At 44.8% G+C, this 25633-nt stretch overlaps 1 protein-coding gene across 12 annotated transcripts in view; it reads left to right on the top strand.

The window, feature by feature from the left end:
• Positions 1-25633, top strand: part of SHROOM3 (shroom family member 3) — a 139926-nt gene that overhangs the window by 79072 nt on the left and 35221 nt on the right. The window contains exon 1 of one of the 12 annotated variants that reach the window (XM_046940804.1): positions 3702-3759. The exons of 7 other annotated variants lie outside the window; for them this stretch is intronic. Coding sequence is in view for 3 of the 5 variants with exons in the window: in XM_004941164.5 (XP_004941221.2) it covers positions 4091-4152 (62 nt within the window). In the remaining 2 variants the exon portion in view is untranslated. Of the gene's footprint in view, positions 1-3701; positions 4153-14177; positions 14280-16740; positions 17505-25633 lie in introns of those variants that run through there. 4 more of the 12 variants (XM_004941164.5, XM_040699723.2, XM_040699721.2 and 1 more) reach the window with 4 other exon arrangements.

The following is a 25633-nucleotide window of genomic DNA, read 5'->3' as shown; positions in this document are numbered from 1 at the left end:
ACGTGTGAAAACTTTGTACCAGGATCATTGAGCAGCCTGGCCCCAGTTGTACACATTGACTTTGTATTTTGTGAACATTACTAGCTCCTGCCAGCGTGGTCAAAGGTCATTCTGAAGCATCTCTGCCATCAGAAAACAGCTCACAGCTAATATTATGCCAAATTAACAGACAGGGTTTTAATGCCACCTTGGTTATGTATGAATACTTGCAGAAGGAATGACAGTCCTGTTTTGAGCAAAGCTCGTGGGCATACACTTCAGAATAAGCATGAGGGCGTGTGCTTTCTTGGGCTGTGTCTTAGATGTGATGAATGCCGTGTTGCCTTCATTTCTCCCAGATTTGTTTTAAAAATTAGAAAGAATGTCCGTGACAGGTAATTAGAATAGTAATAAGCAGACCGAAGAAAGCCACTAAAGAAAGCTGAGCAGCGGTCTTACACTGTGATGGCCTATGAGCTTTGATGTGGTATTGTGAAGCCTGACATTTCATTGCTAAACTGCTCCAAGAGGAGAAAGAGCTTGTGGAAATCTATCACTATTGCTGTCTTTAACAAAATGTGCCAGCCAGGTAGGTACTTCTGCAGGAGAAAGATTTAGATGAGGTCTAATGACCAAAGAAAATTCTGATTTTGATCATTGGAAGTAATAAGATGCTTGTTCCTGAGATGCCTGAAATAGTTTTGCCCCCAAATAAATCAGATTTTACTGTGCCATAGACGTAGGTGGATTGTTAGATGGGAACTGTTGTGCCCCCTCAGCAAACATTTGATTTCCTTTTAGAAGAAAAAAAGATAATTTTCAATTCAGTTATGGTTTGTGAGGCTGCAGAACTCAATTTGCTGAGCAGATTCATGTACAAAGACAGTTCAGCCTCTCATCAGACCAGCACCTCATCCACCTGCGTTTGGGAAGGCACGTAAGCCTCTGTTACTTGGAGCCTGCGTGTGTCTTATTGTTGTGGACTTCAGACCCTGCTGCAAATGAAGCATGTGCACAGAACTCAGGAATGTGCTTAGCAGCCCTACTGACTCTCAGCACGCTCCTGAATTAGGATTTGAAAGCTGAGGCTGATAGCTTTTTCTGTGATCAGGCTAGAAGTGTGTAGAAGGTTGGTGAGAAAGGGCATGTTCCTGTTCTGTGCTCCCAAAATACAAACAGGACTGACCTACACAATCATTCTAAGTGCTGGCACGAGAGTAAATTACTTTGCTGGTAGGATAACTAAAGGAGAAGTTGTGTTAGAGGTGAGTCATTGTATGACAAAGTCAAGAAATAGTATTTTTTAAAGAAATGTGGTGGTTGTCAAATTTCACATCATGTAATTTGAGTTTCCTTCTAAATCTGGTTATCAAGCCATGGAGGCAGTATCTTTGGTGAAGTCCTCCAAGATGAGCTGTTGCTGCAAGGACTGCCATGGATGTTAAAACACGGTCATCAGGATGAAAAGCATTTCTGAGGGACGTAAGGCCCATCTGGAAGAAGCTAAGGACCTGAGATCCCAGCTGGCTCAATCTATATTGAGAATGCTTTTGCTTTAGGATTAAAGTAAAGGGAGTGGTTGGAAGTGTTTTAACTGATACAGCTGTAATTTCATAGCTGGCCACAGTTTCTAGACAATTTGTCCCTTCTGTTTTATAATAATTTGTGCTTTATCCATAAACAATAGGACAGTTTGAGCCAGGTGAAAAATAATGATAACAGCATTCACCGATCGATTTGCCTGGGTAGGATATGCTTTAAAAGACGAGATATTGCAGCATTTGTGGTAGATCATGGGTTCTTCTTACTGTGAGAGTGTTTGAATCAGAGTTTGCTTGTGTCTGTAGAATAATTGAGGTTGAGAAGATAAACACAACTTCTGTGTTGCACTGATGCCCAGTGTTGGCATCACCCTGCCCACTTAGCCTGAACTGAAGCCAGTGACAGCCACAGATGCTCCTTCTCCACCCATGTTTTATGGGAGTCTGCAAATTCTGACCATGGAGCAAGAATGAGAGCACGTTCTGTTCCCGTTTTATTCCCCAGTGAACCATCTTGTTGCTCAGTATTAGCAAGGTCATGGCTGTCATCCACAATGGTCTTTAATCTGGGGTGTAGCAGCCTTCAGCTTTAGCAGCATCAGAGATACATTTGATGAAGGGGAGGAACCATACCTGGATAATTTGACACAGCAACTGCCTACTTGGCAGCTTAGTGACCAAATGTAATTAAAAACATTCCTGTCTCCAGCACTAGGCTTGTGAATCTGCCCTGCTGTCTGTAATTAGAGAAGTTGAGTGGATATATTGTCTGTGCGGTGGGGTTATTGGTACCTCTTTCCTTCTGATCCTCCTGTTTTATGGTGGCCTGTTCATTGGATGCCCAGAAGAATTCACTATCAGAAGTGATGGGGAAGAAGCAGGGCAGGAAGCTGTGTGAGCGAGCTGAAGATCAAAGGAGTGCACTGCCATGCTGCTCGTGCACTTTTTAAAGAAACTACTTTGGATTTCAGCACATCATTAATTAGACTCAGACTGGACAGATCTCTTACGGATGTAGTTATAAGACATAGATCCTTTGCACAGGGAGGGCGAAATAGCCATATATTCAGCAAATGCCCAGCATAGCATGAAAACAAGAGCGCAGGGCACAGCTCGCTGGGGAACATCAGCTTGCTAACACTGCAGAGCATGCTCCCTCTGGAGCAAGTACAAGAGATTGGTGGATTGCAGCTAACTCCTGTGCAAAGCCTGTAATGTGCTTGCACCTTCCTTTTGCTCAGCCCTGTTTCTTTCCTAAGCCCAGAGCTACAGGCCAACCTTCCAGTATTTCTTTTCCTTCTTTTCAAAAACTCTTGAATGCCTGAGCAGGACTCCTTGAAGTCAGTGGGTTCAGCAGACTGATGAGCACTTTTGAAACTCAGGTCAGTATAGGCACCATATAGGCACCTGCTTTTCAAAAATGTATCTATACATTTCACAGTATTTCTGCTTACCCATCTGTATGATAATTCTCACTTTCTTCACACAGTGGAACAGGAGCAGTGGGTGAAAATGACCATCTTGTAGGAACTTTTCTTTATGGATGGGTACATGATGGCCCTAACTGAACCAGCACCCTTCAGAATGTAATAAGGAATGAAATCCTTCTCATAAATGTTTCACGGTACTCCTGATGAGAAGATTAATTATTTAATTTGATAGAATGGTACAAAATATGCATAGAAAGGTTATCATATGTTATTCGGGAAAGTGACCTTTTCTCCTAAGGCTTCCCTTGCCTGCCTTTCTCTGGATTTATTCTCTGTGATTTCTGGTTTTGTTGTTTTTTTCAAGGGGGGCGTGTGGGGGAGGGGGCTGGGAACAGGGAACTTCCCTTAATTTCATCATATCCTCTCCCTGCCCTTATAGCTTCTTCTCTTGTCTTTGAGTTAGGTGAGAAGCAGCAACAGAAAAGAGAACAGGGTCTTGAGTTACAACAGCTTTTCCCCAGTCATCAACACTGCACTGCTCCATGCAGGGCAGGAAGGGATATTTGAAGGCTTGTTTCTCATCACTGGAGGAGAAAAAGCAACATCTGAGGAGGCAACATCAGAGCCAAAAAAGACCAAGCTATTACCCAATCACACCCTTTAGTTCCTGATAGAAGGGCTGGGTTGAGAGCACCTGTAGGTGTGGTTGTGAAACTAGCTGTAAAATTCATTTCCAGTCTCTCTTGTGAGTATCAGAGGTCACACAGGTTGACCAGAAAGGATGTGAGAACTGCTGCCTAGTGGACAGGGTAATGAACAGTGAACTTCTCACTCTTACATCCCTTCTGCTTTTCCTTCCCTGTTGTACTCACCTTGTTCTCTTCTACTCTGATCTCCTCATCTTGATGCCTGCAGCAGTGGCAATTACTGCAACGTAAGCATACAACAGGCTATGGCTGTCTGTCTGCTAGCAACTGGAGCTCTGTCATTAGTGACTGGCTGTTAAAAAGGGTGAGCAAGACTGGCTCCTTCCCCTTTCCTGCCCCTCGCCTGCCTCCCTGTGCGCAGCTTCGCTTTCATCATCACAACCCCCAGCGCTGATGGTGAGAAGACTTCACCCTCCTCACTGTGAGCAGCCTCATGATGCACTCCAGTCTGCAGGCACTTAAGAAGATCCTGGCCTTCTGGACTACATCGCGACGGTGCGTACCCCAGCTCTGCAGGCTTGACGATCTCGTGAATTTGTACAGTTGACTTGGGGCTTTGTGCCCAGCTCGGGCACACCAGTTCTTTGGCAGAGCGCTTGCGGACAGGCCCTGTGCTTCAGCTTCCTTGACGATCACTTTTGCTCCTTTTGCTGTCCATTGCAGGTATTTCAGCGCTGCTACTTTTGTCTCTCTGTCTCTTATTTTGGGAGGGACATGGTGAGCTGGGACGCTGATTTTGGCAGTTGCCTCTTATCCTAGTTTTTATTGTTTCCTTTTTCCTATATAGATCAGCACATCTAAAGCTATTACTCTTGAGACACCTGGCTGTGCATAGAAAATGGCATTTTCCTGTGATGCAGTCCCAGCCGACTGCAGTTCATTAACAGCAACCTGTAAATGGCCCTGCCAATGTGCTGGTTTGTCTTCTTCATTTACGCTGTGCACAGTCCCTGCAAAGACTATATAGAATCTCAGTATTATGGTATTGAATACATTATCACAGATGGTGACAAATTGAGCAGATAGCATCATAGTACATTGGGAGTTAATTGCAGGTAGGCACGCTGTCATTCAGACAAGTTCTGTGTTCACTTGTTCGGAGTGTTTGGTCAGTCATATGAAGTGTGCAATATTTGCTCTCTTTCTGGTGGTGTGTTTATTCAGGGGTATGTAGTTCAGTAGTTTATTGAGATACTAGAAACTGCGGAGATGTGTTTTCGAGACTGAGCAGGACTAGGTCTTCTTTGCAGTCTTCCAGATTCAGTTCTAGAAATAATCTGTTTAGCATTTTCCTAGATGCAGCAATGACCATGATGGTCCTGAGTGTTTCCAGCCACAAGGAATTAGGACCTAATGATACCCGGTGTAGCACAGCCTTGCTTTATAGCGACAACATAGCTTGTAATTCACTCTTGACCTTATAAAATGACAGGGCACCTTCCTTTTCTGCTGGGACAGCCTGCTAGCCAGCATCTTAGCGCAGATTGCAATCTGGTATTTTTCAGGGTGGGCGCTTTCCTCCTTGAGAGTGGATTCAGGGCACAGGCTCATTTCTGATGGCTGGTATTAAATGGACACACTTTCAGTGCTATATTGTCACATAGTCTTGAATCGCTGTGTGATTCCTGAAGGCATACAACTGTTTAGACAACTCTATTCAAGCACATCACTTTTCTTGAGATTCAAGTGTTTGAGATTTAAAATACGACTGATGAAGTTTCCAGATGTATGTAGTACCTGTGGTAGTCCTGAGGAAATCATCATGAGCTGCAGCTTAGACATAGTGAAATGCAGGTATTTTGATTTAGAAGTCTAGGATTTTCAGTTTTTCCCAACTCTAGATTGAGTCATTCTCTTCCACTTAGAAATTCAATTGCTTCATTTTTATTTACTTTATGTATTAAGCATGAATTCCTTTGCTTGGCCTGTTCCAGTGCAAACAAACCACAATTTCTTTTAGTGGTGGAAGCAAACGAGAGTTTAATTGCATGATAGCACAGGGCATCTGACATCATGGCATCACAGTGTGGTGTTGTGATGCTGAGTTGTTCCCAGGGCAGCCGTAAAAGAGGGCTTTACCTCTCTCTGAGCTGTCAGACCATGGGGCTGAATAACAGATTGGAGGGGTCTCTAAAGTCTCTTCCTGCTGGCACAGGCTGCCCAGAGAGGCTGTGGATGCCTCATTCCTGTAGGTGTTCAGGGCCATGCTGGATGGGGCCTTGGGCAGCCTGAAGTAGCACCTGATCTAGTGGTTGGCAACCCTGCCCAAAGCATGGGACTTGGAGCTAGATGATCTTTGAGATCCCTTCCAACCCAAGTCATTCTATGATTCTGTGACTCTAAAGCAGGCTTCACAAAGTAATGCTGACCTAACTAGGAGCAGGAATAAACCCTTATAATATACATATTGCAGTTGGCATTTGTCACAGTAGGAGATCCATCAGTGTGGAGACAGCTGAGTAAATGCTGCTCTCCATAATTTCAGCAGTAATGAAATCCATGATGTTCCAGTGTGTAATCATGAAGAAATACATACACAGCATTGCATTCATAAGCACCAGGGGAAGCTTTTTAGACCTGCTAACTCGCATGGTTCATAGAAGAGAAGCAAAACTTTATTAAATTGTAAAAGGGAACGTAGAGACTTAAATTTTAAGTCTGGAGTTTTTGAACGTTAAAAAAATATATAGTTAATTTAAGTGTATCTTTACACGTATGGTAAATAGTTTACATATAGTTCTTGTCTTAAGAAGTAATTGGTGATACGTCTTAGGAAATAATTGGTGAGATGCCTCACAGAGGACTAACAGTAGGGCGGAGAAGGCAATCATCATTCTGTAGAATGGCTCCGTGTCCTCAGTGTGCATAAACAGTAGCTTGCAGCAGTGCACACTACAGACATTACCGAAGACTTGTTCCTGTTTATTATAAATAGGCAACCCACAGGATTCCTATTCATGGGAGAGTTAAAAGAGTTCATCCTGTTCTGAGAGAGAGCAAGAAGACATTCCTAGGGAATCTCATAGGATAACAGACAAATAAATTTCATCAGCATCTTGGAAATGTCGGAGACTGGGTTCACTGTTGGAGAGCAGACCTGGGTAATGTGATTCACAGGGTCTGTACTGTTGGTCAGTGGCACGTTAGATCTGTTTTAAGAGCATACTTGGCCTGCAGACCTGGTGGCGATAATATGCTGATCTGAATTTACCCTTGCTAGGTTAGAGGTTTTCACCTGTGGTTAGAAGCTACACTACGTTTTCAATGCTAAATTATTTTTAGTTGAGGTTGAGATTGAATTGCATTGTGGTTACTTGTGAAACTGTGTGAGAGGAAATGGATTGCTCTTCCTACCACAGTCCCTCAAAGACTTTTGAGGGCTAGCAAGTAGCTTTTGGCACTCGGACCTATTAAATTCAGGCAAGCCCCGGGCACTCATTTTCATTGTTGTTTAAATACTGTTCTTTCTTCAACAAATTCCAGTTGGCTTGAGCCCCTGTCAACATAGGCAGGGTCCGTGTACACAGAGGGCAGCTGAGACCTCAGCTCCCACATTTTGGCAGATTTGGATCTAGATCTGAAACTGTACCCTTGGGATACCTTTCAGTGCTTTTTTCTTTATTTTCTCAGACACCGTTCACAATTGCTGTCTATTTTTGGGTGACTTCATGGCAACTGTGTGCCTGGTGGACAGGGTACTGGGATCCTGCCAACTGCTACAGGAGCAGTGGGGTGCTCGTCATCATGTGCTTACCTCAGAGTTGTGCAAGCCGTGCTTAATTGCAGATTACAAAGTGATAAGTCAGCACTCCTCTCTTGGTCTTAAGTTAGGTGCCTCTCAGTGTGCTTAATGGGAAGGGTGGGAGAAGTGAGGGCAGCAGCAAAAACACACAAAGTAGAACGACTCTTGGGCAGAACAAACCAAGAGGGCACGTTAAACCTGGAACACGTTCTTGTAGGCATGACATGGTGCGTATAATAAATAGAAAACTGAGCCCAGGGTGGTTATGATGCAATTCAGAAGTGCTAAAATTTCTCAAAAAAAAAACAAAAAAACAAAAAAACAAAAACAAAAAAACCCCAAAAACAGAACTGTGGGAAGAACACTCACAGCTGTATTAGATAGGTTAAGGCTTCAGAAGTTTGGCCAGGCCCAGGACTCTTAGGGGGTGGTCCCAAGAGGCAGCTTTCCCCTAAAGATGATACAATAGCAAATGCATGCGGATGGGGCAATTTTTATTCAGTGCTCAGGTGGCTCTGCCCTTCTCCACTGTTTTCTCTGAGCTTTGCCAGTAATTCAGTGTAGATTACCCCACATTTAAGCAGAGAGAATAAACTGAAAACTGCCTCATTAAATGTTAGGCTACTGACTTGCACGTGGGAATGCAAGCAAAAACTCTCAACTCTCAATTGTTCCTTAAACCTTCGTCAAGCTGATAAAGTAGAAGTGACCACTGACCTAGAAATGGGGCAGCTGCATCCCTGGCAATCACCAAAACAGCCTCTTGGTGACCTAGTTTCTCCTAGCATCACGCTGCACAAGCGTAAAGCCTCCCTCCCCAGTAAACTAATCAACAAATGCTTCTTGTTGCTGAGGTTTTTTTTTGAGAGGTTACAAATGAAGAGCTAAAATGGGAGGAACCATGATGGTAGTGACAGCTTGGAAAAAGCCAGCTTTAGATGAGCCTTGAAGACAGGAGTCGTTCAGTTGTGAGTGAAATTTTTCAAAGCAACTGAACAGCTGCTTGGAGCCCAGATGACCAAATCCCAGGTTTCCTGCAGCCCAGACCACACAGGACCCCTTACAGTTGTGACTGCCTGAGTTGCTGGTGTTTAGGGAAGCATGACCATATATCTGTTACTTAACCCTAAAGCTGTTGTGAAGTTTGCTTTTCCAACAGTACAAATATTACAAGGGAGTATGTATTATGGGTTTCAAGATACAAAATATGAATAAAAAACTAACCTGATTTTCAGCCTTTGGTACAGTGTCTCAGTGTTTCCACTCACTTAGCTGCAGTTCCCAAGAGTGGAGGCATGTGGACTACAGCAGAAATTACAGCCTGCCTGCTGTGCAAACCCTGTCTGTCTGCACACGGATGTATCTGATTTCCATTCTGCATCTTTGTTAGCCTTCCTTTTTTACACATAGTTATTAGCCTGACCTTATCTCTGCAGTTAACAATATGATACGTTAGATGTGTCCTATGAAGCTCCTGAAGAAGCTGCTCAGCCTAACCAGCACACCAGGTTAGAGGGTTTTAACTGTAACTCTCTCTTGTAAGCCCCTTTCTTTTAATTACCTTTTTTGCTTTCCCATTTTCGTTTCATGCAGAGCAACAGTGACATCCATTGGCCTATTAAGTTTATCAGAAGCACTGTACAAACACCATGTATTTACTCAAGGTGGAGTGTGGGACCGGAGGCCTCCAGCACAACAGTTTCTCATGTAAATAGCAGCTGCTTGCTGTCCAAAACAACGGCCTCTCTCCTTCTGCAGCAATATGTTTACGTTCTCCTTTCAGGTGCTGACTCTTCATCCCTGCTAGGGTGCTTTTTAAGATGTAGTTTAAAAGCGGTGTGGTCGTTTCACAAGGGGCAGGATGATGTGCGGAAGTTAATCTGCAGCTATCTTAGAAGCAGAAGTGTGGCAACTCAGAGCTGGTGCAGTCACCTTTCCGTGTGTCCTTTGCATGTCAGGGATTAGAAAATTCTGATTTCTTGGAAGAACCAACCCAGTTAGGAAAGAGTGAATGCTCCTTTGCTGCAGCTTATTCACTGATTACAACACCTTACATTGCAATTCCAAACATTACAGATCTAGCTGCTTTTAACTGCTACATCCTTTCTTGAAGACAAGAGGTTAGAAGCACCACAGAAGAGAGAAATGGAAGAGAGCAGGACATGCAGTGGAGGAACTGGCAGCAGGAAGGTTGTTTAAAATAGGTGAATGGAGGAGTTAAATAATTAGAGAATTCAGTACACAAACAAAAAAATATACAGCTGAGGGAGATCTGGGGGATTCTGATCTAATTCCAAAGAAAACCAAAACCAATTCAGTTTATTTTTAACCTTTCAAGTAAATCGGTAGACGTTCCCTGCAGACGTTTCATTGACAAAATAATAATAATAATAATAAAAAAGCCAGTATCTGTTGTAGATTTTTCACCAGCTGCCGTTGCAGTGCCATGTCAAGGTCAAGCAACCTGTGTCTGAGAAGCAGGAATGGATTTACAAGTCTGTGGCTCCACCATTGGCTGCCCCATAGCGCAGTACGATTGTTGCAGTTTGTGTCTGCATTGATGTGCCACAATCCTCTGCCTCGTGACAGCTGGACCTTTAGCCAGCCAGGTCAGCACAGGATTCTTCCCTTCCAGCATCACTAGAGAGAGGAAAAATGAACATATCCTGGTGCATGTGGTATGATTTTGAGTCCAGTTCATATCTTTTAATTAGGGAGCTGTTAGTGCTGTGGACACTGGGAGGAGATCCATGGGAGATCCCATTGAAGGATCCCATGCTGTGGATTTGTCTTGGAACAAAACTGAGGGGAACTGTACATACTGAGCATAACATCTTCCATTCATTTCGGCAGCTTTGGATCAGTTCTTGTGCCCACTGAGGGATCCTGACTTAGATGATCATTTCTAGAAGGAAAGCCCTGGAAATGTGTCCAGGTGATTCTCAATGTACTGGAGAACTTCAGACTTCACTTCATGGCTGTGTGTACAGTGAGCAAGAGGGAATCCAATGCGGAAGCTTAATCTCCTGCCCCTCCAAACTGCGACCTGCTGGAAATGTGGTCATCCAGCCGGTTTATGTGACATCAGCCCTCAGAGTATCTTTCCTTCACCACCGTGTCTCTCACATTGCCACTGTCCATACTTGCACAGCTTGCAAATCTTTCTGCTGGGTGTTTGAGATGCTGTCATCTCACACAGCTCATTCCAGGCGGCTGTTTTGTCAGTGACTTATTTATTTATTTCAGCTCTGTTACTCGTTTCTCTGGCTGATTCCTCTCCCTCTCACTCCCTTGCACTGCAGGTCAGCAGTGTACGGCACTAGAATTTGCAGGAGCGGATCTTCCTCAGCCATTTCCAAATGGTGGAATTTCCCTGGCTGTTGACTTGATGCCTGTGGAGTTCTTTTTCTCATTCCTGCAGCATGTGGTTTCACTGGGAGTGGCGGTCTATTGGCTCAAGTTTCTTCAGCTATACTTTGTATACATTTTCCGTGGTCAGGAACCAAGACTGAGCTCCAGATAAAATCCTACTGTTTGCGGATAACAACGGATAACATTGTTGTGCTAACAGACATTTGCATGAGAGATATGAAAACAGCCCCATTCATACCCTCCTGGACAGGGCTGGGTGGCTACAACGGCTTTGAAATTTGAGGTGGGTTGTTGCTCGATTGCATAAGGCATTTCCACAGCTCTCTGCAGGCTACAGGTGCACCAGCCTTATCTGCAGGAGAGAGAGGTTAAGGATTCCTGCCATTGCTGCAAAGCTCCTGCAATCCCAAGGAAACTGTAGGCTGCCTAGGGCTGTCCCTTCTGCAGATATTAAAAGCTGGATGGGAAAATAACTTTCTTTGTACTGCAGGGCAGGCTTACGTGCATTCTCTCCTGTGAAGTAGAGATGGCCTAGGAAGGAAAAAAAAGTCCGAATGGCTTTTGGTAATAAATGAGCCAAAAGGTGGTTTTCTTTCTAGAAGGCATATTGTCATTTTGCTGAAGAACAGAATAGCTCGAGAGAGCAATGGCATGTATAGCACCATACACAGCCATACACAGAGTGCACCAGCAAGTTGTTATGCCTGTGAGACCTGCATTGATGCAGCCTTTCTGGTGAAGACAAATGAGGTTATCACTGTCAAGTGTGCTCGTAGCCTGGAATGAAAGGATGGCTTTCTTTCCCAGTGCTGAGAGGAACCAGGGGTTGATGCCATCCTATCCCATCCCATAAGGACATTGTTCTATTCATACCTAATTAATGACAACCTGTGCTGACTGCTGTTGTCATACCTTCGCTTTCAGTACCGTACATTCAGATAGTTTGTTTTGCTTTCCTGCTACACCAAACAGGCAAAATGCCACAGACATGAGGCAGCAAGGAGACTTTAATGTAGAAAATGATCTTCTACGTGGATTCTCCTAGGAGCTGTTGTAAGATTTGCACAGGTGTATGGTGTGGCCCATTTCTCTGCCTGCCTGGGTACCCCAATGGTTACTTTCATGGGCTTTCACAGCTCTGCTATAGCAAAAGGGAACTACATGTTTTCCCATCTGCTGAGCTCCCAGTGCTTCTGTTCCACACCCCACCCCCCCACTCCCCCCCCGCCTCGGACTAGAGCTGTTTGCATGTTTTCAGCAAACAGTGCTTTATTACTGTCTTGCTGAAAGGAGGAAGGCAAAATTAAAAGAGAGAGAGAGAACATCCTGTGAACCTGCCGTTCTCAGATCTCTCCGATAAGGACAGTTCCAAGTGCGTGAGAAGTTTCCTAGTCTGAGATTTTATTTACTTCTGAAAGAAAAGCCACCTTCATCCCATTATTTTATTTTCAATACAGGTTTTAATTTGGTGAGAAAATATCTTCCCCATAAAGAACCTATTCTGCTTCATTAACTCCTACAAAAAGCATCCTCCCCAAACTTGAAATGTTAAAAGAAGCATAAATTAAGGCTAAGTTTGCTGTTTGCTGCTTTAATCAACAAACAACCTTAATAGGGACCCACAAAAGGTTCTGTAAACTAAATTTATTAGTGAGCAGGAAAACAGGCTTCAGCTGCGGTGTCCTCCCCTTCCCAGCCCCATGCATTTGGAGGGGGTGGACTCTTGGAGGGCCGCCTTTTCTTTGCGGGGCCTTCCTCTCTTAGGCAGGTTGTTGTGGTCCCATGGATCTCTGTCAGACTTTTGTGTTGCAGCTAAGCTAAAGCAACTTAGGACAGAGTCTGTTAATTAGGTCTTTAAAGACGGCCTTTTTTTTATTCTTTGGCATACAAACGTCCTTTTTTCCTCTTCTTTTCCCTAAATCTGCTTGTCAGTAACTCCAAAGGAGAGATTTTCACAGCAAGAGAAAGCGACCATCCTGGCTGCCTTCCTTTCACCTCTCCATGGCGCTTGAGAGAAAGTTAGCAACGCATCTCTTTCTCCACTTTTCCTCTCCTTGATATGTTTAGGAAGCTTTCCTCTACTTCCTCTTTGTGCTATCGTATTTATCGTTGTTTATGTCGTAGTAGTATCTCCTCTCACACAGAGTAGTGCTCATAGTCACTGCTGCACTATGATCTAAAAAACTGAAAAGTTGATGATGTAATCTCGAAAGTCCTGCTGAGGACAGGATGGTTGGATCGGAACATTAAGAATCATCTTTCCTGAGCCAGCATGCATGAAAATGCCGTTTCTTTCTAAATTCCTCTTCAGATAACAGTAAGTTTCCTTATAAACCTCTTGCAGCCAACTAATTTCAATCTTGAACCAATTTTTCACTGTTTTTATTTGAGAGCAGCATCCGTAAGAAAATTCAGTAAGGATTTTTTTCAATGCCGCAGAGATTGGACTTCTTCACCTCTTTAGTTACTTTCTCAGCTATCTTAAATGCACTCTGAGATACGCAGTGCTGGGATAAATCCAAGAAAAATTGCTTTAGTACGCAGGAGAAAATTGCATTGACCCAATAGAGAACCGTTTCTGAGATTTATCTAAACTCCTCCTCACCTCGCAGGAGTTCATTTGAATTGGATTTGGGCCAATCTGGGGTGTTTCTCTAAAATTCCCCACACTTTATGGGCTTGGCTTCAAACGGTCCTGGCATTGAATGGCTTTTGGTTCAGCTTTGCAGAATCCAAAGGTGATTCTTTTGCGAAACCTGAAACTCTCTTGGAGTTTTGCTGTTTTCTGATCACTGCCCCTGGCTTCAGCCCCTGCTGGCTCTTGCTCTCCATGGTCTGTGGATAGGTCAGTGCTGCAAACAGTTCCTTAAAGGAAATTGTCCCTTTTAAATGCAATCCATGCCTTAATTCAAAAACTAATTACGTCTACCCATCCCACGCCTTCCCTTTCTCCACCAGCAAACGTGACACAGGTCTCATGTTTCACACTAGCAGCCCGAGCAAATGCACAGACTGATCCTCGTTTACTATAGCCTGGCATCTGCACTGCCTGGAAAGTCAGTGACATAAATTGCAAGCATGAGACTGTTTCTTTTTGGGGACATTGTCCTTTCATCCTGTAAATTCAGTCCTTTTTTTCCATTTCTATGAAGCAGCTGGAGCCCAGCTCTTCATCCAGCAGCTTGTGTTGCCAGAAACATGAGGACAGGCAGACAGGGAACATGGGAAGAGGGGGAGGCGCAAGGCCTCCAGGGCTTACGGCCATTGCAATACCACTGCACTCCCAGTATTATCACCTGCCTCACAGGAGACATCTGCTTTATTGCAATGGGAAGAAGGAAGTTTTCTCAGCTCCCTTGGAGCACATGACAGTACCTGGCACCGGGCAGCCCTGCCTCCTGTTGCTGGATCTTTCTGAGTCGCAGGGCCCAGGAACAGCAGGGTGAATACAGCATCCTAACAATGTGCTGGGATTTCACATCCTCTGCGACACCTGGGCTTTCTTAAGGTAGCATATGTTTTTCTTCCATTTGGGATTAAACTTTAAACCTCTTAAATCTCTTAATACTAATTTCTCTCTCTCTCCCTCTCTCTTTTTTTCTTTATGCTGTTGATCTGGGGGTTTGAATGGCTTTTTTTTTTTTTTTTTTTTTTTTTTTTTTTTTTTTTTGTGGTGACAAGAGGAATGCAAGAGAAAAAAAAAAAACAACAAACCCAGACGAATGTCTGAGTCCTTTGTCTCCCCACAGCAGTTATTTCTGTCATCTCTGGTGAAATATATAGGGAAGGGGGGGTGATACTTGGGGTTATTCATGGCATTAAGTTGAAAAATGTCCTTGAGTGCTTTGTAGATGTGGGGCAGTTGTACCCACTTACCTCATACATACATTGATCCTGCTAATATGCTCTGGCCTGAGCTTGAGGAAACTTGCTATGTTTATTCTTCCATCTCTATTACCAAGATCCATCAGGAACACGAACTGAGGCAGCTAGTGGCTTGAAAGCTTCCGTGACCCTCAGAATAGCCCCGTGTCTGTATTTGACAAGTTACACAGCTAATGTTGTGTGATCAGCTGACCAAAATGCTAGATTTTATTTCAAAGCGGCTGGTGACAGTGAACAAGTTGATGGCATGTGAAGTGGGTTTCCGCAACCTGAGCCTTAAATCATCGTGGTCATGGTTTGACTCTCCCTTTACCACCCAGGGATCCGGTTGTGATGCCTCTTGCAACTGGTTCCCAACAGTTATTTGCAAGAATGGTCCACCAGTGCTCCAGACCCAGCTGACAGGCTCCAGGGCTGATGAAGGCAGTGTGTGCATTGGCTCTTGGCTGTGATGTGAGAGCTAAAGCGAAATTGCCCGCCAGCTTCTGATCTGATTCCCATTGTTACTGTGTGAGAAGAGCCATGGAGGTGGGCGAGGTCTTCCCTGTGGTTGTTGTTACTCTCATGTGTCTCTCCTGTATTTTGCTCACCTTCTAATGCACCTTGAAACAGCTGGGAGAAACACATGGGAAAATCATCTGAGCGCTGGAGGGTCCAGCTATAATTTCTTCATTTTTATCCTTTAAATCAAAGCACAGAAATTATCAAGGGCAGTGAAAACATAAGTGGGACAGAGGAACATCCACTATACCAGTGATTACAGTTTGCTGAGAGGGAGCTTACATGACCTCTACACATGTACTTAAATAGGATTAAACTGACTTAAGAAGCAGACAAAAAACAGGAAACCAAAACTGTGCAAAAAATGTTGAAAACAACCCTTTGAGTCCTCCCTCTGACTCCTTCTCTTTGCATAATGCATCATTTGATATTAGTGGCACCAGAATCATCTGATAGGGAAATAACACTTTGCTATACCCTATTTTCTCATTTGTATGGAAAGATGTTTCGTTTCAGAATAAGCACTGGAGGGCTCGCATTCAGCCTGGTCCCTGCTGGGTGAAGGTACAGAAGTAGTTGAGTTTGAGCCTAGCATTATCAGAGGTGCAGCCCTGCTTGTTGTGCAAGAGAGGGGACACACTGGTCCATACACAAACTGCATGGACAGGACAGCATGCCACCTAGGGCTGCTCCAAATGAGTGGTGGAAAGTCACTTTTCTGTTGAATTGCATAAAAGCAAAAGTACAGTTTTCCAAGCTGATGCTTGGAAGAAAGACCAAGTATCATCCAGAAGGGTATGAACATGTCTTTATACAAGCAGAATGGCTTTTGCCTTGTAAGGCCAGTGAGGAATCCTAGCTAGGACACCACCACCACCACTCTGCGGTGCATTGGTCCAGTGATAATGCAGGATTGTGTTCAGGTTGCCAAGAGTATGGTCCATGCATTTTAGAAAGAACTGTCATATAACACAAACTTGAAATAACGTCACTGATACTGGAGAGACACGAGGTGAGCTCTGGGCATTGTGCACCTCCTGGATGGGGCTGTCATCACCCAGAGCTCTGCTCGCCAGCGTGGCTGTAGGTTTGACCCACACCCATTTTATCTGGAGGGAAAGCTGTGGTCATCGCTCCAGGGCGATATGGCTGGAAGTTGTGTTGAAGGTTTCCTTTTGTCAGCACTGTGAGCTTGCTGTGGTCAACTATAGTTAATTCCTGCTTGTCCTGACTGCCTGTCATCTGCCTCAGGGTGAGTACCTGGTGCTATCATAGGCACATAATACTTACGCTGTGGGTGTTCGGTGTTTTTTTGTTTTAATCACAGAGGGACAAACGTACACGAGCTTTTATGATTACATCCCCGAAAAGGACTTTGCTTCATTGCCTGGTAACTTCTGGGAAGCTGTTTACCACTTGGTATCTCTCAGAGTTGCTGGCCAGGATGCAAAGTACACTTAAACTCTTTCAAATCTCAATAAAACTGTTCGGAATCATTTTATGAAGGAAATTACTGTGAGCCCATCTGGCGCCTAATGAAGTGAACCTAAATAGGTGACATACACTGCATATGCTAAACAGATGACACACATAGAGGAAAACTGTGCTGAAGAGGTAGTTGCAAGGAGTCATGCCTGCTTCTGGACAGAAGTGGTTTTTGATGTCACTTGTTCCAAGTCATCGCAGATGGAGGCTGTGCCCAGGTATGCAACAGCATGCCAGGTTTTCTAGGGAAAATTATTTTTCACAGATGGAAAGAATAGAATATGTGCTGTGGAGGTACAACTTCAGATAATGGGTTTCCTCATTAAGATTTATTTTGTAATGTCACCTGCCTTCTTTCTTTCACTTCTCCAGTTCTGATTCAGCACAGGGTCTTTGATTAGTGTATCACGTTCAGCATTAAGCATTGTGGTTGTACTGGGAGTTAGCAGGTAGAAGGAGAGATGGCAATGTAAGTGGTAGCACCGCTAACAGATTGTCTCCTGGTACGTACAGATGCACTGGTGCAAAAGGCATCATACCAGTTCTGTTATATCTTTACAGTAAAACATATTTGTTCAAGTAAGACCGACAGGAATCATTTTAAGCTAAGACAAAATAAGTTACTTATGAACTGAAATAAGGCTACGCGTGTGGCATTTTATGATCATGTAATGGGAGGTGAGATGAAGCCAGTACCTCTCTCTTATGAAAAGTGCTTAGAGAATGGAATCCTTTCCCTGTTCTGGCAGACTCAAATGAAGAGCACGTCTCATCTCTTCCCTCTGAAAAATACAGATTTCTGCCTCTAAAAAATCTGGGGGACCTGTGAAGGGCTCGTGGGCATTCCTGGAAAAATGATCTGGTAGGTGCCAGGTATGCTGTGATACAACGACAGCCACCTGCTTGGGATTGACCAGTTCTCTCTCATCCAGCTGAGTGTGGTTTGTGAGGGAACTGAGTCCAGGCTCTGGGCTGTGTAACCGCGCTGAAGCCAGCCGAGCTGGTGGTGGCCAAGGACAGTGTGAGTGCAGGGCTGGGCAGCAGGGGGACTAGAAGGTCTGGGGCTGACAAAGGGCCGCTTGCTTCACACGTGAACTGCTCACGTGGGATTTGTGGAGCCTTTTGGGGGCAAGGGAGGGGGTGTAGGGTCAGAGTGTGCCTTGCTGGGCTTTGCTCTCTACCTGCATTTTTCTCCGGTTGCGTGCACACTGCTAGAACCGTGGCACTTGGCTGTCTCTGTGGGGCTGCAGAGTCCCATTCGTCACTTTTTCCAGATAAAATGGTGAGGCATCCTAGCAGCAGGTTTCCTGCTTGCATGCTCTATGCAGCTGTTGCATGTTTCCGTAAGCAGTGCTCTTGGAATTAGCTTGGCTGGTGGATGCCTTGCAATGAGAGACAGAAATGTTTAATCACTTGCTTGGAGTGTTCTTTAAAATGGGTAACATTACCAGCAAACATCTTTCTTTGTGCACTTGGGAGGAATGTGACCCACAGACCTCCTCTGCCCATTTGCCTTCACTCCAATTTTCTCCTCTGTTTCTCCTGCCCAGAGATCAAAAGGTCCCTCTTTCTCATTCCCTGCTGTAATAATTCCTTTTTAAGAGCGCTGTCTGCATGTTCCCCTGCCTACACCCAGCCTCCTGTTTCCTGTCCACTCAGCTCACCCTGCCCACGCGGTGACACCAGCAGCACCCTCTCAGGCATGAGTATTGTAGCTCCAACCCTCAATTGTGTTCTGCCTTCTTCTGTCCAGCAAGTGGTGGAGTGAGTAGCGGCACTCCCTCTGCTATCAGTGCTCGAGACACTGGGAAGGAAACCTGTTAGCAACATGGAAATGGAATGAGGACAATTTCTGCTGGCTACAGACCTAGCCCCAAATCTGTGACAGGTCAGACATTTGAAATTAAGTGCTCTTTGCCCATTACAAATGCTTATTCATGAAAGTCTCCCAGTGGAAGTTTATTTGTGCTCCAGATTCCCGTAACAGAGCAGTTAGGCATCTTGAGCCTCTCCACACAAAGCCTACCTTTATATGACCAGTTGTACAGGCACACCACACAGCAGGGTTAAAGCATATTGCTGCAAATGAATAATAACCTGGAGCTCAGCTGAACTCCTGTAAACCAGGGCAGACACAGTGACAGTGTTTCCCTAATTCTTGTACCAGCCTTAGGCCAGGCCTCACTCTGCTCCAGAGCAGGGTGTCACAGACTTCCACTACCTCAGCCTTCCTATTTGATAGCCTCCAGGATGGCACCATCCCTCCTTTTGACAGTGGCAATCGCCGCTGGTCTGCCCCTTCCTCTGTCACCTAATATCCCACTATTACCCCCGTCTCCCCTCTCTTGTGGATGCGATAGGGATGTGAAGGAGACCCAGAGGAATGCAAATGAATGATTTGCATGCCTGTCTTTGCAGTCATTTCCTTTCTTTTGGCAAGCGCTGTGTTGAAAATGGGCAATTCTGTCCAAAGAACCCAAAGTGGCTGTAGAATATAAATGTCTAAAGCCGGATGATACCCAAGCAGAAAGAAGAGACACATGAGAAGATATTGTGCCTGTTTGAAAGCCATGATTTAGGGGATTGTTACCATGTTTAACTCAAGTGAAAAGCTTGGCTAACCGTGATGTGATGCATGCTTGCCTGTATTCAGATGAGAGCCACTTCTCTCATCCTTTATATTCTCACTGGACCAGAGCTTGAATTAGCAACACTGTCCTTTGGGTTGAGAGAAACACAAAGAATTTCAATCATCAGTTGTTCTTGATGAGAAGAGGGTTGTGGGGGTTTTTGATGTAGCAGGAGCTGCTGCATTAGCTCTGTTGTAGTGGTAAGGAGGAGGATCAGAAGGGCAAATTTAAGCCTTTGAAAGAGGAATCTGATGCAAATGAAACCAGCCTACTTCACCCTGATTAGATTTCATCATGTTGTGACTTCAGAATGCATTCAGCAACATGGCAACAGGGGCAAAGATTTGAGAAATGTCCAGAAGTTAAAAGGACGTGGTTCCTATGGATTATCAGTGTATCCCTTTTAAAAAAAAATCTCATCTTTACTATTCTTTCAGCAACTCGAAGCAGGCGTCAAAGAAAAGTATTCAGGCAGACAATAAAAATAGCTGGGCCAAGTGCTCTCCAGCAGTGACCTGATCCTGTCTCGTGTGCTACAGAGGGCACAGATTCCTTTGCAGTTACAAATAGGCTCCAGACTGGAGACAGACTCCATTTCAGGCTAATTCAAGTAAAGTACGTGATGATAACCGATGGCCGATGCACAGCAGAGTTACAGTGGGGAGAGGGGCCACTGTACTATGTGGCTGCATCCCAGTTGTGCTGTGACAGCTTATGTTTCCCTGGATAGATGGAATCAAATCTGTGTTGTAAGACATCACGCTAAAAGATATGCTACAGCCCTTATGGAAAGATCCAGCCTGGGGTGTATCTGTCTTCATAGTGTTGGCCCAACGAGGCAGGGAGAAAGAAACCATGCAGTTTACAACCTCTTCGTAAGTGGATTTCCCAATGTTTTCTGCTCAAGTATGTTAAGGGGATGTTGTTGTTTAAGAGGTATGGTAGTGAGCATTAAAGAAAAGCAAGAAAATACGTGGGTGAAAGTACACCTAGGAACAGCATATTTACAGAACCAGAGTCTTGCCTGTGTCTTATATTTCTCAAGCGAAGGGCAAGAATGAATTTGGATTGCTTCACTGAGCTACAGCACTCAAAAGATCTGGCACTGCATTGTGCTTTGCACAATGTGAGCTCCTTTTTGTGAGAGCGAAGCAGAGGAAGGCTGGGTCTGCTTTTAGGCTCTGATACCGACGTCTTCAGGCATCACACAGAGATGTAGTTCCCTTCTCTGGTTTGTGGCTGCACGTGTGATGCTGCTAACGTAGTCGACACGATGGTGTACCATCCAGGGGCTGGAGTCATCCATGGGGTGTAGAAACTGCAGTATGTGAAGCGGCACTTGCAGGTGAGAGGTTTGTCTTCCAGTTTGTTTTTTATTTCTGTGTCTTCCCTTGAAGATAGCTTTGGCCCAGTTTGCTTGATGCACTGGAGTCCAGACCTGGCAAAGGAGGAGAGAGCAGTAAAGCCAGCAAAGTGTCTTTGGATCGGAGAGGTGTGTGTTGAGAGGTAGATTGAAAAACAAACATTTTATGGGGCCTGGTAGCTTTGTTGTGAAGGATGGCAAACCTTCAGGCTGGGACCTGAGGGCTATCACTGCACGAAATACAAAAGGAGCTTAGTTTCTAAGTGGCTAATGAGTTTACTACCTTGTTTCTGTCAAGGGTTTTGCAGGGGTGATGCTGATTAATGTGTCATGCCCTTTCCCCAAGCCTATCCCCTTCCTCTTCCATCTCACCAGGCTCTGTCTGACACCATTTATTAGGCTACTTGTCCCTGACTTGTGAGGAATAAATATTGACACTGATGGCTGCTTAATAGGATTTGGTTTTGCTTTTCACTCTGTGAAGGAGTTTGGCACTTCTAACTCAAATGACGCTCTGTTTGGGACTGGCTCCACCCAGACTTAATTTTGGAAGGATTTTTTTTTTCTTAAATGAGGATGGTCACGGCCTGTCCTGCCTATGAGGAGAGGCTGAGATTAGATATGTACATTGCTCTCCTTTTTTCCATTGATACGCAAAGCAGTGATGTCCGGACTGAGACTACAGCTCACCACATGCCTCTAGCAAAGATGTGGCTTCCTCTGGGAGAGCGCCGATGTTCACACTGGAAATAACAATTTGGATGTGTGTTGTTGAATAGGGCTTGTAAATGGCCTTCTTCTATTTAGCTGTAGAGTGGTGCATCTGATGGCGGTTGGTGGCCTGAGGACCTCAAATCAGCCTGCCAGTTGGCACTGAGTGGGTGGTCATCCTCCTCAATGCTTTGTTAGTGCATTTTGAGCTACCTTAAGGAAAAGCATTTCATGCTGTTTTAAACACAGTGGTTGTGGGTGGGTTTTTTAAAATGCATCTTAAGAGACTCGTAAGGAAAGTCCCATTAACATCCCATAACCATCTAGAGTAAGTGGAGTTCTTGGGGCTGTGGAAAATTGCTTATCTGAAGAGTAGTGGCTTTAACCAGGGACTTGGTGTCCCTGTAGGCCTGGCAGGGTTTGGTATCTTCCTGGAAAAAACAACCTTATGGTGATCTATAATATCATTTTTTCAAAGTGGTTCTGGAGGTCGTTTGCTCCATTGGTGGGACAGGATCTCTGGGGAAGACCGAGAGCTCATCTTGGTTAGCTTCTCATTCCACTCTGTTCAGTGCTATCAACCTGGAGCCCACTTGCCTTTCCCACTGTTACACTTCTCCAGCCCGCTGAAACTGGAATAGTTGCTTCATGGTTGCTTACAGGCCCTTCTGTTCTTTACCTGCCTGTCACTCTCCTTTTTAAAACCAGTTACTTTGTGTACATTTTTGCAACAAGCCCCTCACTGCAAGAGCAAGAACATGCAGTATGGTGGCCTTTCCTGCTCCCCAGCTCCAGGCTGGCTTTGAGGCACAAGGCAGGTGACCTGCCCTCGCCTCTGTTCCAGGAGCCACAGGTGCTGGTTCCTCTTTTGGGCTGGTTTGTGCAAGCACAGAGGGATGCACTGGGGCACAGTGGTGTGTGAGAGAGCCCAGGGCTTCCTCTCATCCAATGCGTCTTGTCCTCGCTGCAGTCCTTGTCCTTCTCCAGGCCACTGAAGGACAGACAGATGCTAAACATAATTTCAGTGAGAAACTAATATTTATTTATTAGCTTAGCAGGCAGTGTTTCTGTTTGTCACCTTAAACACTCTTAAAAAAACAGAAAGAAGCAAACAATAATGCCGGAACATCACCAAATCAAAGGTAACTCAAATGGCTTCTCTTCCATAAGTTTCACAATGCATAGGCTGCCTGTGTTTGTTTGCAGCTGTGTTTATAGATGAAGTTATTAAAAAGCTGTGGTATCACTGCTGCAGGAGGACAGTAATCACAGTAAAATTGTACTCTTTACAAATAGAAATGCAGGGAGATGATCAGCTAGATGGCAAGTCAGCTGTATTCACCATGAGTTTGCTCTCTTGGTGCTTACTCTGTAGGCTCTGTATGTACCCAAAAACCTCAAGTCTTTTCTGCTGTTACCAGGCTGATTTTGTGCCCTCTCCAGGTCAGTACGTTGGTTTTCTGGACCTGTCCATTTAATTTGGTGCAGAGGAGATGTGATGAACCAACAATATTTCTTGTCTTGGATGTCTGGACAAGTAACCAGCATAGCTGGGTTCTATAATATCTGTTTCTTTTTCTTTTTTTTCTGTTTGTTTGCATTTCTGTACTGCAGTCCCTGAGAGCTGCAGCTCTCTGAATTCTGTGCAAAGTGAAGCTGCAGGTCCTGCAGAGGTTCTGCATTCTGTAAAGCAGCTGGCCGAATCCTCATCTCCTTACTCAAGCCCTGCTCATTTATCACGCAAGCAAATCTCCTGCTAAAATCCTGCGGAAGTGAACGCATGTCATGTTGAGTAAGGGATTTGGAAATTTGTCCGGGAAGACTTGGGTGAGTGGGATGGAGAAGCAGTTCATGAGAAGTACTTCTTATGGAGATTACATATTGCTACACCCATGAACGTGATTTAGCTCTGTAAAACGCACTCCACCCCTCATGTTACTGCAGTTAAAATCTGGCATACCAGAAAGCACTGCAAAGCAGTAAGGTTAGAGAGCAGAGAGAAACACTCAGCAGCAGACCGGAGTTGGTGTCTGATGCTGGATGGCCACCACACCTGCGACAAATGTGAATATGGGCTTTCTTCTGCCCCATCAGAACAGATGCCCAGATTTGTCACCAAAAGTTTTTTTCAAAAAACATCTCAGCTACATTCTAGCATCTTGGTAATTCATAATTCACCTGTGTTTTCAAAGGAGAGCTGCCAGGGTAAAAGTTACGCCAGATTCCTTGAAGTGCAATGCGTACGCAAGCCAGGAAGAGAGAGATCCAGCTGTGCAGATGGAAGATTAATGCCCTCCCTTGCTCATCAGTGCCAGAGATCTCATCCATCTGCCACTGGAGCAGTTTGTATAAAGCACTTCCTTAATCTTTAGCTTTAAACCATTTTAATTGCTGGTCTGAACTGACCTGGTTTGCTTTGCCGTCAGCATATTAGGAAACGTTCCTGCAAATCATGGCACCGGCAGTTTGGGTACAAAGAAAGTCATTCTGAAGAAGGTTTTCCTGGTTATTGGATTTCTCAATATGAACAGAACTTTTTCAGCATGCAGTGCTTGGTTTTTTGTTTTTTTTTTTCCCATGGAATATGTTGACTTTAATAATCCTAAAATAGAAATGGGTTCTTATAGTATGTGAGTACAACTCTTGCTTCCTTCTTGTGGCTGCCTTTCTTTCTAGGAGCTGCAATTTATTCCTTTACAGTTATCCTTCACAGTCAGCTTGTGCCTTCCTTCATATCGTGTTAGAAAAGTTAGAAGTTGTAATTTAGATTAAATGACTTGTGATCAGCATGATTCAGCACTGGGATATCCCATGTCGTGTGCAGATAATGGTATTGTGTTACATGAGTGCACTTATCCTTAAAAGGATGAGTGTGTTACTGATCCCTCTCCCCAGGTGAGCTCTGCAGCACATCATTCTCACTTGAGACACCTCTGAGGACTTCTGCACCCCACTCTTATTATGGACAGGTCTGAAAGGCTGTTCCTAATCACCTCCTGGTTCTCAACAGTCCATGAAGAGGGGTAAAGCTCTGCTTCCCCAGGCAAATGATCTGGCTTCTCCAAAGACCAGTATGGCTTGCTGTCTACAAAAATCTCTTGTGATGCTTATGAGAGTCCTGGGGATAGAACTGAATGAAAAGGTCCGAAAAGTGCTGCTCAGGGCAGTGCTAGTTCACATTGGTGAAGACGAGAGTCCTCTTCTTCCATTGGACATCCTGAAACACTACAGAATTAAGCCACAATCCTAGAAAGATTTGGGTCAGAGCTGCACAGAGAGCACTTTGTCCATGCAGGAGCATCAGCGGGATGTAAAGGCAGAGTGCTCTCCTGTGGAGTGAAATCGTGGCCAGAGACAAACCTATGTTGTGCACAGCAGTTCAGAGTAGCAAAAGCCCATCTCTGCACAGGGCATGTGCTAATGCCAGGTAGTGGCTTGGGCCATATTTTGGCACCTGCCTGCCACTGCTGTGCCAGTGTCAGAGTCAGTGATATGGATGTGGTCTTAGGCCTCAGGTTACCTTTGAGTGCTGCAATGCTCTCCTGGCATTAGTTAGGTTCACGTGGAGAGTGAGAGCTGTTAGAATCAAAGTGCATGGAAATCAGAACCTGGAAATGTGAGCACTGAAAGGTTTGGGCTGGTCCATCTGCAAGCTGAAGGTAAGGAGGAGTTGACTTTTATTATCCATGTGTGTGTACAACCTAGGCATGGCGAGCTCCAGTGCCTTGACAAGCTCTCTGGGTGGCAAGCTACAATTCAGTATAACCATGAACTTCTATTATAAAAAGCCAGGAACTGAGTAGGTATAACAACTCACTTTTTCAGCTCTCTGGGTTATTCCTTGCAGCTAGGGCTCAGGTTGGCAGGACCATGCAGGGAACTGTGCGCTGCAACTGCCTGTTCCCAGTGCAGGCAACGTGCCCAGCTCCCTGCCTGAATTCACACCGCTGTCTGAGGGAGAGCTGATCATGCAAAGCAGGGGAGGGCTTGCGTTTCAGAAAGGCTTGGTTTAGGGTGTCTTTAAAAGGGTGGCAGTCGCTGGGGTCGAGGTCTGGGTGCAGAGGAATGCTATTAGCAAACCTAAAGACCAGAGTGAAAATGCTGCATATTGTGGACCCAAATGCAGCTGGCACAAACCAAAAATGTGCATGTGAGTGCCTTTCTAAGTATCCAGTAATCCTCCAGGGCAAAACGAGGATTAGGTCTCTCTTGAGGACAAAGAGGGAGTTCATTCTCTCAAAGATGCCTTGGCCAATACCAAATTAAGTGTGGAACCCAAATGAATGT

The sequence above is a fragment of the Gallus gallus genome, chromosome 4 (assembly GCF_016699485.2).
Source record: "Gallus gallus isolate bGalGal1 chromosome 4, bGalGal1.mat.broiler.GRCg7b, whole genome shotgun sequence".
NCBI classification, from domain to species: domain Eukaryota; kingdom Metazoa; phylum Chordata; class Aves; order Galliformes; family Phasianidae; genus Gallus; species Gallus gallus.
The sequence above is the reverse complement of the archived record's forward strand: the minus strand, read 5'-3'. Positions and strand labels throughout refer to the sequence as shown.